Source organism: Colobus angolensis, unplaced genomic scaffold (genome assembly GCF_000951035.1).
Source record: "Colobus angolensis palliatus isolate OR3802 unplaced genomic scaffold, Cang.pa_1.0 Scaffold3, whole genome shotgun sequence".
Taxonomy (NCBI): Eukaryota; Metazoa; Chordata; class Mammalia; order Primates; family Cercopithecidae; genus Colobus; species Colobus angolensis.
The window spans coordinates 21,535,000-21,550,731 of record NW_012116265.1 but is presented as its reverse complement, the minus strand read 5'-3'; the positions used below and the strand labels follow the sequence as shown (position 1 = coordinate 21,550,731).

The 15,732-nt window shown below is 43.8% G+C and overlaps 1 protein-coding gene across 1 annotated transcript in view; it reads right to left on the bottom strand.

Moving 5' to 3' along the window:
- Positions 1-15,732, bottom strand: part of DPF3 (D4, zinc and double PHD fingers, family 3) — a 222,037-nt gene that overhangs the window by 44,813 nt on the left and 161,492 nt on the right. Inside the window, exon 8 of the mRNA XM_011949621.1 lies at positions 10,511-10,639. Within this exon, the coding sequence (XP_011805011.1) occupies positions 10,511-10,639 (129 nt within the window). The remainder of the gene's footprint in view (positions 1-10,510; positions 10,640-15,732) is intronic.

Genomic DNA, 15,732 nt, shown 5'->3' with positions numbered 1-15,732 from the left:
CTCAATGGCCAGGTGCACAGGCCTGGATTAGATGCTCTTCCGAAGCTGAGACTCCCTCCATCCAACTTTCCTCCTTGACCAAGTCCTCCCTCCACACCTGTTCCTGTTCTCTGCGTCTAGCCCATCCCACCCCACTGTCTCCCTTTCTGATCTGCTTTGCTGGTGCACCCCACCCCCATTTCCCTCATGCTCTTTGCTGTCACTACCTGCCTCCAGCTCCTTCCCTTGAGTGATCAAAGCCAGGTGACCTTCCCTGAGACCTCCCACAAAACGCCTGCCGATTGTTCTCTCCGTGGGCATCTGTCATCATTTCACTCCCTGCCAGGAGTCTTTCTGTCCCTCTCCCATTGTCCTGACCCCTCTGGTCAGATGTTACCTGCCACTCTGTAGTGAGTCTGTCTCATAAGCTTACCCCACGCCCTTTCAGTTTCCTCAGATTTCTACCCCTGACCTCCCAACACACACATGCATGTATTTTTCTTTGCCCCACTTAAGCCACCTAAAAATCATGGGTGAGTTCCCATCTTGGCACTCCTAACTTCCATTTTCTCTTTTGTTTCCTCCAGTTAGGTCAACCATAGGCCATAAAAATTGAACAATGTGCAGCTGTGTTAGTCTCCTGCTGTCAATCCCCTGCAAGAAGGCATAGTTTTCTATCCCTCCACACATGGTCAACCCCTCCCCACCCCTATCCTGACATGCCCCTTGTCTCTCCTTTACCCCTCACCACCACCTCACCACCTCCCACCTACCCCCTCTGACTTAACCACCGGATGCTGTGTCCAGAGACTTCTCCAATCTTTCTGTCAACAATACTTATTAAGCATCCACTAGGTATAGAGTGAGATTTGGTAAGACTTCCACTAATTAGCTCAGAAACTGCTCAGTTCTTAATTTATTTCAACAAATAATTATGGCACATTGGTGTCAGGCACTGTCTGGAGGACATGAGTGATATCACCTTTGCCCTCAAGGAACACGCCATCTGTTTGAGAAGGACTGCAAGCAAACATGATGTGTTGTGATAAGCACAGGAGCAGCAGGAACAAAATGCTACAGAATGGTACTTAGGCAGGTTTTCAAATGGTGATTTTTGCCATTTTACATGGGTTAGGTTGTGATTCCCAGCTTTGCTTTTTGTTTGAATATTATCTCCATTTTCTCTGACAATAGACATTCTTGCCTACAGATTCAACAGCAATGGTAAGTCTGGCATTCTTTGTTGATCTAAATGGCTTCTTCCAAGAAAATCTTCTTGTCTACTGAGATCCATGGCAAAAATAATCACATACTACCCCATGACAGCTCTTACAGGATTTGAACTATTTGTGAATTTCTAGTCTGATCCACTAGGTCACAAAATAAATCCAATGGCCAATAAATTCATTGCCCCGTGTTTAATTGTATCCTATCCTTCGCAGTGCTGATCAGTCACATATATACTGCTATTACTCAGTCCCTAGTTACCAAATGAACCAAGGTATATCTGAATGAAAATGTTATCGTTCAAGGTCTGTAAACAGACTGGCCTGAAATCTCAGCTGAAAGGCCAAATGTCTGAGTCACCAGTAACGGGGTAAATCAATTGCATACCTCTTGATGTAACGCACTGAGAAGGATACAACATCGTTTCTACAGTATTCTAGCCAAAATGCACAACTTCGGTTTAGTCATTAGAAAAACAGCATCCAAGCCTGAACTGAATGGCTTTCTGCGAAATGAATAGCCAGTATCGAGGTTGTGAAAAACAAGATTGTGGTACTAACTATTCCAGATTAAAGGAATTGTAAGAGGACATGGCAATCTTTGATCCCAGACTGGATCCTGGACCAGAAAAAGGACACGAGTGAGACAACTGGCAGAATTTGAAAAAACTCTGTAGGTTGCAGTATTGCATCGATGTTAATGTCTGATTATGGTCATTGTACTGTGGTTATTATTAGAAGAATCTGGGTGAAGGACATATTGGAATTCTTGGTATAATCTTTGTAAGTTTTTTGTAAGTGTAAAATTATTTCAGAAGTAAATTTTTTAAAAAGCCATAGTTATAGGTTGAGTTCCAGTAGTTAGATACTTTGAAAACCTAATTGCCAATGTTTTTATCTAATAATTCAGTTCTGACAGGAATCTTACATCACTCTCATTTATTTTGTAAACCAATCATGCAGAATGGCTTTTCCTATATTGTTATCTTGAATAGATGATCAGAAATCACTTTTATTAAACCCCACAATATTATATAATTCAATGTTTTTGTGTTAGAAGCAATTGGGTTTGTGACCAGGGCCCAAAATGTTCACTCCCTGCCACCATCACCCCTACTACCACTGGCACCACAAAAACAGTGGCCATTTAGGAAGCTCAACTTTGGTTCTCCCACAAAGTTCATGAGGACTTAGACATTGCTACTTCTCAGAAAGATTCTAATGTGTCATCGTTTCATTTGGGGTCTGTGTTGTTTCGGTCTTTTTCTTTTACAACATCAAATACTTCCTTATCATCCAATAAGTTCTTGAATAAAAGACCTACATGCACTTTATTGATTTCACTCAAGAAATCTTCCAAAGATGATCTTTGGGGAAGTCAGTATAGACTGAGGAAAGATTATTAGAAGATCCCTACATCATTGACTGAGCCTGGAACTTTAGACAAGTCATCAAACAGGATCAACACTTAGTTTCCTCATCAGTAAAAGAGGAATAAATAACATCTACCCTACCTCATAGAGTTAAGCATCATCATGAAATAATATGAACTACATATTCTAATAGGGAAAGAAATGTCCATTTCCTCCCTAAGAAACTGAGGCAGAGATCCCTGTCAACAAATTCACACAGGGAGCTGAGCCCAGAGCCCAGAACTTGTCATCCCCACTCTAGGCTTCCACACACCAGATCAAAGACACCTCACTCTGAAAATACACAGTACAAGTCACTTCTCCAAAGGCTGAGCAAAATCCCCTGAGGAAAAAATTCCTAACAGATGAGTCTACTCCAATTTTAAGTACATGTTCAAGATCATATTCATCAGATGTAACAGGAAGCATATTGGGATAAAATTAATTAATTTTATTCCACCATGAAGTGAGAACCGCCAAACACCCTTTAGTTCTCTCCCTGAGTAATGATCTGTTGATGTGAACATCACATTTTTTAAATAAATTCTTCTCTCTAAAATACCAGTAGCAAATTCGATTACTGTCTTTACAGTACCTTTAAAAAATTAAATGCACATTTCTAATTCCCAGGATTATAGTGATTATAGTGTCTGATCTTTACATAGCCTCTCAGTAACAGAAATAAAGGATTCGACTGTTCTAGGTAGGGAAAAAAATCAGCTAGACCATAACAATTGTCACCTTTACGTCAACAGCCCCCCTCCCCAGGGGATGAAAATGTTGTAACAAATTTAGAAAGTCCTATATCTTTGGTTCTCCTCTCTTTGGCCTGGGACTCAGAAAACTCGGGGTGGTACTTTACTGAGCTGAGGGCTAAGGAAGCTGGTCAGATCGTTTTCATCTTGAAGACTCTAATTTCTTGTGTATTTTAAATTTTGAGTAGTGATACTTGTTTAACAAAAGCAACAACAGAAAGGTGTGTTGACTGTTCACACAGCTCCTACAGTTCCTGAGATCACAAAAAAAGGTGATCTCTTTGTACATTGTCTAGAAATCATTAAGAAGGTAAGTTATCTACAATATTCCGCAGAGAATCTGAATCAGAATTCTTTTTACAGGATCTCATTGCTTACTCTTCAGTTGTTGAAATTTCTTTTAATGGCATTACCTTTTAAAAGCTATATTCATTACAAATAACCTTTTCTTCCACTGGAATTGAGAAACAGCAAAGTATGTATACATGCCTGCATATATATTCCTTAATTATAGACTATGCAAGGGGCAGTGCAGGCAATGATAGAGTATAGGCTCTACAGTCAGGTTGCCAGGGATCAAAACCTGGCTCCTTCCTAGCTGTACATTTCTTTTTTTTTTTTTTTTTTTTGGGGGGGGGGCGCGGACAGAGTCTCGCTCTGTCGCCCAGGCTGGAGTGCAGTGGCCGGATCTCAGCTCACTGCAAGCTCCGCCTCCCGGGTTTACGCCATTCTCCTGCCTCAGCCTCCTGAGTAGCTGGGACTACAGGCGCCCGCCACCTCGCCCAGCTAGTTTTTTGTATTTTTTTAGTAGAGACGGGGTTTCACCGTGGTAGCCAGGATGGTCTCGATCTCCTGACCTCGTGATCCGCCCGCCTCAGCCTCCCAAAGTGCTGGGATTACAGGCTTGAGCCACCGCGCCCGGCCACATTTCTTAACCTTATTACTAACCTCAGTTTCTGCAAACTGGGGATTAATATAAACACCTATCTTATGGGAGTAGTCATGAGGATTAAGTGAAATATTCCAAGGAAAGCACCCAGAACAATGCCTCACACATAAATGTTGACGACTGCTATCTAGAGAAAGGGAGATAAAGATATCACATCCACCACTAAAGTGGTTGGAAGCCCAGGACAGCCAGCTTCTTCCTCCAACACCTTCTCTCAGAGCTTCCTTCCTTTGCCTTAAAACATTTCCCTCCAACACGATGGATTCCATTCCACTTCCTCAAACTTAACTCACTTAACTTCTCTGGGTCAACTTTTCTCAACTGAAAAGTGAAAGATTTGAACTTGATCATCTTAAAATTCCCTTCCAGTTTTTAAGGGTAGAAATCCTGAGTCTGTTCAAAGACACTATAAGCAAGGTGAGACAAGATGCTCTGGCAATGCTAAGAAACTTTACTATGCTTCTATTACCACAAGTAAGAAAGGTGAGGATATCTACTACCTCCAAGAAGAGAAACTGAAGATCAAAGATCAAGCTATACTATTAAATATAAAATAGACAAGCAACACCCATTCTCAAACATTCTCCTGGGGGTTTGCCTTGTTAGTTCTAAACAGTTCGTTTCTCTGTTAGACTCCAAGATAGACTCTGAAATTAGGTAGCCTTTTATAATTTGCTTTAAATATATGGATAAAAAAAAAACACCTCAAGTGTAAAGGCAAATTGTCATTGAGAATTCTTGATCTATGAGCAACTAAACAGAATTCAAATGAGAGTGTATATAGGTTGAACATATATTTATGAACATAGAAGCTCACATTTTATCAATGAAAGCAAGTTGTAATCCCATGAATCCAATATCTGAGTCAAAGGTACAGAGTAAAGAGGTGGAAAATGATAGCAAGTGTAGGTTGTATCCCCTTAGCAGAAAGCTACTGGAACAAACTCTATTGTCTGATTGACACGTGTGAGCATGCAGAACACGACAACGTTGGAGGTTTATGCCATATTTCCTATGAACAGGCCACATATAGATTAGACAGAACATCCCAAAAGTGGGTGGGATTGTTACTTTCATGCCCTCAAAACTGAGAATAAACACGCAAGTGATCACATACACATCTCAAGCATGAGAAAAGTGGAAGCTCTTTCTGTCTCAGGCTACCGGGAAAGCACAAAGCGTTCATTTCTGGGTTTCTTTGCTTGTCCTTGTGTTTTAGGTTGGTTTGTTATTTTAATGAGTAGTCTAATTCACGAGGATCTGCAGGGGCTGGACTGTCAAAGTAGATCTTCCCAGAGACACTGATAAGCAGTCTGTTAACCAGGCAGCTACTTGGGTCTCTCAACCCATGTCAAATGGTTCTGCCTGTGTTTCTGGAACCGTGCACTCCTGGAGGCCGGAGACCCTGGCCAACCTTAAAGGGAGTGCGCAATCTTCCAAACAGCCAAGTTGAGTTTTGTGCCTAATCAGGGATCTTCTTTAATTTGGACTCGTCCCCTTGGTTGTGAAATTGGTACCCAGAGTAAGAAATACCACCTAGACATGCAGTGTTCTGTGGCCACACCTCCTTATTTCTAACCAAATCCAGCAGCCAACTTCAATCTCGGTTCCCTTGACTCCGCTTCCAGGTTTAGCCAAAGGAGGCAGTTAGCCAAGCACTTCCCTAGCCATTTTCTCTTGTAGTTGAAGCCAGAAGCCCACCATTCTCCACACTGAGCCCCTCCCGTAGTCCAAGCAAGACTCAGATCCCACACCTATGCCAGGGCCCACATGAGTTCACATGCACACGCGGGCCACAGAGGGCCAGGGGGAGATACTCCAGTAGCCACTCTTACACTAAGAAGGGGGTCCAAACCCAGGAAAACAAAGAAACAAGCTGGGGGAAAAAGGAAAAAGTAAAAGAAAACTAAAAAATAGATATGATGGTTTTGCCCATATTGTAAGACAGGTTAGCCAAGACATACCTTTTGACTAGGACCTCGCAGCCGGTCGTTCTTGGGACTGTCAGTGAGGTGGGTGGCCTTCTCCATCGCCCCAGGGGCCTTGAGCAGTGTTGCTTTGGTTTATTTCAGGAAGTGCTATTGGAAACATAAAACAAAGTGCCTGGCGGGCACTATAAAAAAAAATAGAAGAAATACGGTAGCCTTGATCATCCAACGGGTATTGATATGTTTCTTAACAGGGGAAAGGGGAGGGGAAACACATGGTGGCATCTCCTTCTATCTTCCAGGAGTACGGCCTCGGCCTCGGTGGTGGAGTCACTGCTGAGCCCGTGATGTTCTGCTTATATTCCATCCCTGCATTTGGAAGTCGTTCTTTGCCAGGAGGAAAGTGAGGAAAAACCAGCAATAACAAAACAGCAGCTCTACTGACGGAGGAGGAGGAGCCCAGGAGGCGGCTGGTCAGGGCCCAGGTGTGGAGGGAGGCCAGGCATAGGCACCCCAACTTCTCTGGAACTACTGACATTTTCTCGCAAGCAGAGAGGAAGATGGAAAGGTCAGGGAGGAGAATGAGGGAGGGGTCTGCCGCCGGGAGCCGCAAACTCCATGGGGCACAGAAAGTGCCACTGTCTCCCATTGAGGAAATTCTCCCCCCAGTGGCTTGCCTCTAAACAGGATATTGCTTCGATTTCTTTGATTTCCCTTCTCTCTCCCTCTCTCAAAAAAAGTCTGATTCTAATAATAGCTAGAATATATAAATAACAATGTTTTAATGTTATTGGTTCTCTGTTTCCGAACCCAAAGTTCCTCTTCTCTTCCTTTTGCCAATAAATATGAAAATTGAGGACATCAACTCTGCTCCTGTCAAAAAGACCCCCTCCCCTCAGAAAAGAGACAATCCGCCTAACTTCCTATTTCTATAGAAAATAAATAGCGCATCACGATGCCATCTCTCGGAAGAACGCTCATTCTGCTCTTTTGTTTTGTTTCAGTAGTTTGTGCTTCTGTTGTACACACCCAAAACAGAGGGGTGGGGGGAGGGATGGAGGGACACATGGGAGGTGAGGGGAGAAAAAAGCAAGGCTAGAGGGAAAATCTAAAGTTGTCTTTCATTAAAAAAAAATATATCAGAACCAGCACAATGACCAAAGTCAGAGGGGGATGGCTAATTGCCCAGAGAGTCTGTTCCGCGGGTTTAGCAACTGCCCTTTTTATCTGCTGTGGGCGAACCCCGGCCACTGCGGCGTCCTCGACAGGCGCGAGGCTCTTCCAAATCGTCCTCATCAAAGCCGTGGAAAGTTGACGTGTCACTTTCTGACGTGGAACCGAATAAGTCCTCCGTGGTACGTGCTGCGGCCGCTGCCTCCTTCTCCTTCCTGCCTTCTCCTCCCAAATGAGCTGACATGTATGATGAATATATCAGCACATGGGTTAAGCAACAGACAGCATTATTAATATTCTCATTACATTATTACAATGCTATTCTTAACAGCAAGATATTAAACCGTTTGCACACCAAAGGGATTAACCCGGTGCATCACCTGGTGACGGGGATTTGGGACAAAGCAAACATTGCCAGGGAAGAGGCTTCCCCCACTCCCTGAAAAGGCATCACCTCTACCATAGTACATATGTCCACAGCTTCCGACAGCAAAAGCTTCAACCATGATCTTTCTTCTGTTGTGCATACACACAGGCGCTTGCACGCTCACTCAACCCTGCCCCAGACAATGATTTTCCTTGGTGGTTTTTAAGCCTGGTTGGGATTTCTTTGGTGTTTTCTGTTGGTGTTTCTTTGAACAATGTTTGTCCTTCACTTTGACAGTCAGCTCTACAAAGGTATTACTGTCAGATAACCCATTCAAGGTGGTTAAGCCTCCATCCATTTCATTTTTATTTTTACCCGCTTCTAATCCCATTCTTTCAGAACCTTTTCAATCCTCCCCCTACGCCATGTCGTTCATTTGCACTGAAAGCAAAAGGAAGTTGGAAAGTCTGATAAGTGGTAGGTGATAAAAGAGTTTGTTTTCTTTAACTACCGGAGGAAATTTCTGTGATCTGCATCCACATACATGTGCATGCGAGTGTACGCTCCCCCCACCCCACACACACACACATACACACTCTCCAGTCACCAACCATGCCCAGGTATTGGTTACTCCAGAAAGTTCAGTTGTCAAATCTCACTCAGGGCACTACGAAGGTGAGAAATAGGAGTAGAAAAGTCCTAATAAATCAGAGCATCCTGAAATCTGTAAAACTCAGGTTTAAACCTTTTCGCATTCTAAATGAGTCCCAGGACTGCTCTTGTATAAGGGAATGATACATCCCTCATGGTGCCAGTTTCAGGACTCTCACTTCCTCCCAGGAAACAGCAGTGGTAGGGTAGATGGGAGGGGGAAGGAAGCTCTTCCAAGCTCCATACTCTTCTCTGGAAGGACCGCAGGGAGGCTCCAGAGAAGTATTCGCCCACCTGCCTTAACAAGCACACCTCATCTCGTGGGCCAATGACACCTGTTTCTTCCCATGGTATCAACTATTTCAGGAACATCAGAGTCAGGCCTTGACTAAATGATCCACCAAAACCAATCCTTGGCAAACACATAGCAGACAGAACCTTGGGGGGAAAGCTGAGAGAAGGTTGTGGAAAGAGGCTTTGCATAGAAAAAACAGCTTCCCACTCCTGACATTCCATGGCTCGGATTCTAGCACCCTGTCTTTTGTAAGAAAGGAAGGGGAGAAATTACAGCAGTTTGCAATGAGAATTCTGAAGCTGCCCCCTCTAACCCATCCAAACCTACAGCAGTCCATAACGTATTGCTTAGAACATCACTCCAAGTGACCTTGCTTCTGGAAGTAGAGATTTCATCTGATTGCTTGCTTTTAAAAAACACTGCATTGAATTTCATCTTTTTTTTTTTTTTAAGTAACTTTAAAAAACAGACTCTGCTATCACAAGAGCCCTGTCTTCTATGCTAGCATCCGTAGAGCAAAAAATTCAATGTTAGGTACCATGTTTGGACAATAAATGAATTGACAGAATTGCACAAATGGACCGCCCTATCAGGGTCCTTGAGAGTTACACGTTGAGGGTTGTGTGCAGCAGAAACCACAGTCCTTTTAAAATTACTGATTTGCTACTCAAGCCAGCCTTAAGCCCTAAACAGCCCTCCCAACAAAATATAAAAGGGTTAAAGCTACGCTTTGCAGACAGAGCAAGGAAAGAGCTGAGTTGCTACAGTCGACCATGATGGGGTCATCTCAGTTCTTCTCTGGGAAGTGGGAGTGAAAAAGACACTGGATAGAAAGGTAGAAAGGAAAAATGACTCCTCACTGCTGGAACCAAGCATCCAACCAAACTGTTTCACCTACTCATATCAGGGGCTGATGAGACTAAAAATAGGGCTGAAATTCCCTCCTTCCAGCCTCACACTGTGGTCTAGTGATGACATAATACAATATGAAAAGTAGGTAGTACCAACCAACCATGGCCAGCCGAAAATAATGGTTTGGTTAGAACTAAAAAACAAAACAACCACTTGAACATAACCTGAAGACCTGAATTCGTTTTAAGAATGAAGGAACAAGACCAAAAGTCTCTTTCTGTTATTTTAGCCTTTGAACAGGTTAAAATATAAACATATACACCAAATCAACTACAGATTAGCCCTAGGAATGCCTGCCCTTTTGCCTCATTGATCTACCAGGGTATCTTCTGTTCCATTTTAGAAAATGAGATGAGTGGCCAATGAGGTGGTGTTTATGCAGCTAGCCAGGAGCCCGGGAATCTCTGACTCCCACAATTCAAGATGTGGTTGCTTTCCCAATACTCATGTTTCCACACCACACTCTTTGGGTTTGCCCTAGGCACTTCCACAGAACAAACACATCTTTCTGTTACATGTGCATTGTCCACTACGAGAAAGCACGTTGCCTTCTCTCCAGGTTTTTCCACTCTACCTTGCTGTGGTCCATAAAAACATGCACAAAGAAATATGCACCTCATAGAAAGGCCTGACACAAATCCAAAACTTCTCTTTGCCCTTTCCCCTGGATCCTAGGGCATCACTTTTGGTTCTTGAGACCCAAAGAAGAAAAATATCAGAATGAGCTGAAAACCCCTCTCCACTAGAAAGCATCGCCACCATCGCTTCCCTCTCCAGTCTCCACCACCAACAGGATGGAAGAGGAATGCAAGAGGAGCATTCCTGGTCTATGGGCACCTGGTGTGGGAAGGGGCCGCACTCACCAGAGCGTCCACAATCTGCGCAGGACACCAGCTCTTCAGGCCGCCCACTCTTCTTGTTCATGTTGGAGCCCCCCAAACAGAAGTCACAGTAGTTATTGGGAATGACTGTTCCATCCGGTCCTTTCTGGGCTGTGGGAACATTGAAAACATTTGATTTCAGGCTTATATGGGTTTCAACTGCCCCTTCTCCTCCTACAGTGTGGTAGAATCTGCTCCAGAAGGATGTATTATAACCAAGTTGGCAAATTGGGCTAGGCTTTCTTTTGGATCCTTTCTGGTTTAATGGTACTAATAATGTCTCACAAGTCACCCAGAGATTAATTTTTAGAGTATTCCCCAGCTCTGTGTTGTTGTGGAAATCCCCCTGCTCCTCTGATTGCATCCTTAGATGATCAAACCATCCAGAAGGGGTACTGGTCAAGTGAACTACTCTCAGCTCTAAATAATCAGCCCTGTAGGCCCAGGCCCCAGGCATCAGATGGAAACCACACATTGTAGTGTGAGGAGAGGGAGAGGAAAGAGCCAGTGCCTGGACCGTGCCACTGGGAAGGGTGCTCTTGTTTAGGAGATATTCTTCCTGTCCCTGAAATGGAAAACAAAGAAGCGCTGATGGGTGGTCATTTCCAGGAAGAACACCAAAGATGCTCTTGGGGACTTGGACAAACATCTTGGTAGGGTATCAATCTCCCTGAAGGGGAGTCTCATCTCCCTGAAGTCCAGACCCATTGATCATAGAAAGTACCCAAGACCCCAAGTGCCTTAAAGTTTCTAGACCCAGGTTTCTAGGCACTTGGTTCAGCCTCATGCCAGAGATGGATTAAACGGTGAGTTACTGAGCATGTCTTTAGCCTTAAGACGGTCACAAGTAACCAAACACACTAACTTCAAAACCCACTCCTGATGGAGGTCCTTAAACAAAGGCAAAGAGAAATCTTGGGACATGACCTTGAAAACAAAGCCTTGAGGAGAATAGCACCTGTCCTCAAGCACTAAAATCATTCCACTTCCAGGGGCTGCTTGAGAAGCCTTGAATGGGTTATTTGCATGGAGAGAAATGCCTCCCTTTTTCTCTGTTTCTCCCTCCCTATTGCGGGCATTTCTTTGTCATATTCATATTCCCTGTTTGCAACTAAGAAGAAAAGTCTTTTTGTTTATGGGATCAGCCTTAACCATCTGAGTGTCTTCCTCCTCACCAGACCCAGTGTCTGCTGCTGCCTTTCATTATTCACTGGCTAACATTAATCAGGGTCCCATAGTGTACAAATCTGAAAAAAGAAGCAGAGATGTGAGCAGAAATACCATCCAGACAGTAAGTGATAAACAGATTCACCCACTTTAATGTGATTCCCTCTGGCCTCCACTTCCTCCATGCCTCTGCTTTGCCTCCAGGAATAGAAAACTTACCTGGGGAAGGCAGAAGACAGAAGCTAGAGGAATTTCATTATAGAGGGTTAAGCCATTTATCAGTTGCTATTTGGATTGTTTAATTGGTTTCTAAGTCATTGATTTCCATCTTCAGGGAGGCAGACAATTCTCTGCAAGAAGTGTTAGCTGTTTGGGGGAGACAGAGGAGCTGGCCACATTCTGGGATCTGTTGAGTGCGGGCTTTTCTACATCAGTCCCTGGATTTCAAACACGTCTGCATGGCATACAGAATGGTTTTGCAAATAATCTCCAAAAAGCAGTACATCCACAAAAATTTTACTCTGCCTATAAAATTTTCATTGCACAAATCCAGAAGTACCAGAGTCCCTTCCTCCCTTCTCCCTCAATTGCCATCTTCGTCATTTTTAGAACTCTCCTAAGAAAATCCAAGCATCTCTATGAAGCAAATAAACTCAGGGTTTCCTCAACAAGAGATGGATGGAAAACTATCAAATGATGAACAGAAAGAAGAGATAGGGTATACTAAATTTAGGGGCTAAGGGTAAACCAAAGTTAAGTCTCATGATTGATATGAGCTAGATATAATATGTGGAGATGCCAGTCGTTACTTAGGTAGCTTCCTGCATGGAAGGCAATCAGAGAATCCCATATATATCATTCCGTAAAAACTTGCAGGGGACCTAGTCTCCTCAGCTCTCTCTCTCCTATACTCTTAGGGACTTCCTATAATTTTCAATTTCCTCCCAATTCACAAGATCTTTAAGTAACTAAAGAATCTGATTTTCTCCAACACACTGTATCCCTTGCAACGCATGAGGATGAGGAAGTAAAATATAGAGTATAAAAGCTTTCAGATTAATTATTGATATGGTTTGGCTGTGTCCCCACCCAAATCTCATCTTGAATTGCAGCCCCTATAATCCCCACATGTTATAGGAGAGACCCAGTGGGATATAACTGAATCATGGGGCCAGGTTTTTCCCTAGCTGCTCTTGTGATAGTGAATAAGTCTCCTGAGATCTGATAGTTTTAAAAAGGGCAATTCCCCTGCACACGCTTTCTTGCCTGCCACCACATAAGACGTGCCCTTGCTCCTCCTTTGCTTTCTGCCATGATTGTGAGGCCTCCCCAGCCAGGTGGAACTGTGAGTCCATTGAACCTCTTTCTCTTTATAAATTACCCAATCTTGGGTGTTTCTTCCTAGCAGTATGAAAATGGACTAATACAATTCTACACAGCATTCACTACCAACAGACCATTGGTAGAACACCCTATTGAATCAGGAACTCTAATACTACAAGAAATAAAAAATTCAGAAATGATCTAGTAGAGCTAAGCAGGCAGTGATGGAGGTATTGAGCCTTTGCAAAAAGACCAATGGAAAAGAACTGAATTCATCTGAAGAAGGGAAGCTTCCGAGGAGATGGGAGTCAGAGCAGCATCCTGTTGGCCATACAGAGTTCCTGTCCAAGGGGTGTGGGAGGTTCTAAAATCCCATGTATAGGCCCTGGTGTGTGCAGGAGTGACATGCCAGGCCAGCTGTGGTGCGGAGGTACATTTTTAGTCTGGCAATGGCCCAGTATATAAGGTGATCATGCACAGCTCTGTTTTATTTTCAGAGAAATCATTTTCACTTCAGTTTCTACTCTCTTCTTACAACAGTGAGCTCAAAGCATCCTTCCATTGTGGTCAGATGGTGTGGAATGGACTAAATGCTTATGCACCTGATTTTCTTCTACTTTTTGGTACTTGAGATTAGTTTCAAAGCAAGGGTTCTCCCACGGAGCTCTCCCAAACTTCAGCTAAAACATATCAGTCATGCCCTAGGGAGGGCACTGTTGATATCACCATTATGACCCTTGTTTATACACATGTCTGTGTGCCTCCTCTCCCTGTTTTACATTATCGTCTCTCCATATTAAATAGATCTACTCCTTCAGGTTGGAGACCAGCTCTAACTCGTTGTTGGAACCCCTACAATCTGTGGGATGAGTGAGTTAGAGAGGGATGGCAGGGATGTTAGTGGGTGGCACAGTGATGCCCTGGGACCACCGGATATCATTCACTGCCCCTGGTTTATTTCCCTACCAGAGGAGACCTGGTCCCTGTGTGCATGAATTGGTCTGTCACCTGGTCTCATGGCCAGCTCCCAGAGTACACAGAAGTCGGTAGCCAATGGCCCTGCATCACTGGAAGAATAACACTGTACCCATCCTGTGGGAGGTGAGACATCATTCTGCGCCAAACACACAAGAACATAGAAGACAATGATTCATTGTCTCTTGAGAAGAGGACACCAGGTCATGCCTATCCACTCAGCCTCCCTTTTGTTCAACTGCATATTGAGAAGAAAAGGAAGCAGACATTTATCACACCACAAAACTGTGGCAAATCTTTTGCTGGATGCTTTATATATGTTATTTCATGGATTCTTGCAAAAACTTTGTGCAGTAGGGATTTTTTTGACAAATACAGTAACTGAAATCCAGAGAGATTAAAGCGCTGGCTCCAAGCCTCGGTTGGGCTCTTCGAAGGCAGGACTCACCCCCAGTTTGTCTGTGTCCCCAGAGATTGTGCCTCTAATCACACTTCTCTGCCTCCTGGGAAGTCCAGAGGTAAACATTTTCCAGCCATACCTCGCATATAAAATATTTCATAAATCTCTTTAGAGTCATCCTGATTCACCCAATATGATATTTACGAAGCCCAAAGCGATAAAAATTATTGAGACTGGCCTGATAAAAGTGGAAATTCCCTTTCAACTTAAATTTAATGTCCCTACTACAGTAATCCATCCTGGGTGATCCTGTTTATTGTCATCTACTCTATGAAAACACTTCTCTGGAGAATTCCAGAGGCTCATGAAGGAATTTTTTTAAGTAAAGCTCACATCATGGCTAGGTTGGCCTATGGCCTGACCCAGCCATGAGCAATTTCCTGGTACCGTATATGAGATCATTATAAAAAGGATTTTACTATAAATAGGAAGCTCGCCCAGACCTTGCAAGTGGGATTTAAATAGAGATTTTGCTTCTGCTTATGGGAAATTGAGTCCCGCTTTGCAGAATAAGATGACGGGGAGGGCAAAGACCTGAGTGGTATCTCTATGGCAGTGTCTGCGATGATGGATGTGGTTTTCTGTTGATTAATGTTCACGGACTGAGATCATATCAGAGATACAAGTAAGTTGCTGAGAAAATAAAGTGAGCCTTAAGAGTTTAGAAATCTACCTGAGGGAGATAACTCTAAAAAGCTCAAAGGAAAAAAAAAATGGAAATCAGGAACAGAGTTCATGAAGAAAGTAGAAAAAAAAATAACAGAAGGCAGGGAAGAGCATTCAGATAAATCAAAGTAAGAAAAAGGAAAAGCAAAGCTTCACACAGTCCCACCATCATGCTCAGGGAAGGGAGAGCAGGCATTCTGGAAAGGTATTAGTGCACGCTATAGGATTTTTGAGTTAAATCAGGTTTTATGTCTATGGCAAACAAGGTCCCAAATCTTCCATAAAACTACCACCCAGCAGCGCAGCCACTCCCCCTCCCAGTCGGATCTCCAATGTGATGTGCCTGCGACTCACAGAAAGAATGAGTGGCGGGGACAAACCGGCCATCGGAAACAGCCACTCGTCTGGGTTCTGCTGAGACCAGAGCTGTGTCCCAAGCATTCTAGGGAATAGGAAGCAGGCCAGAAGTTCAGGCTCCTCCTTGGCACGTGCACAAAAGCATGGCCTCACATCCTGAGCAGACGCTCTGACCGCCTGCCAGGGCCTGGTGTGCACAAACGCGTGGCCACGCTCGGTGCCCACCACCCACCACCCACCACCCAGCCCCAGCCCC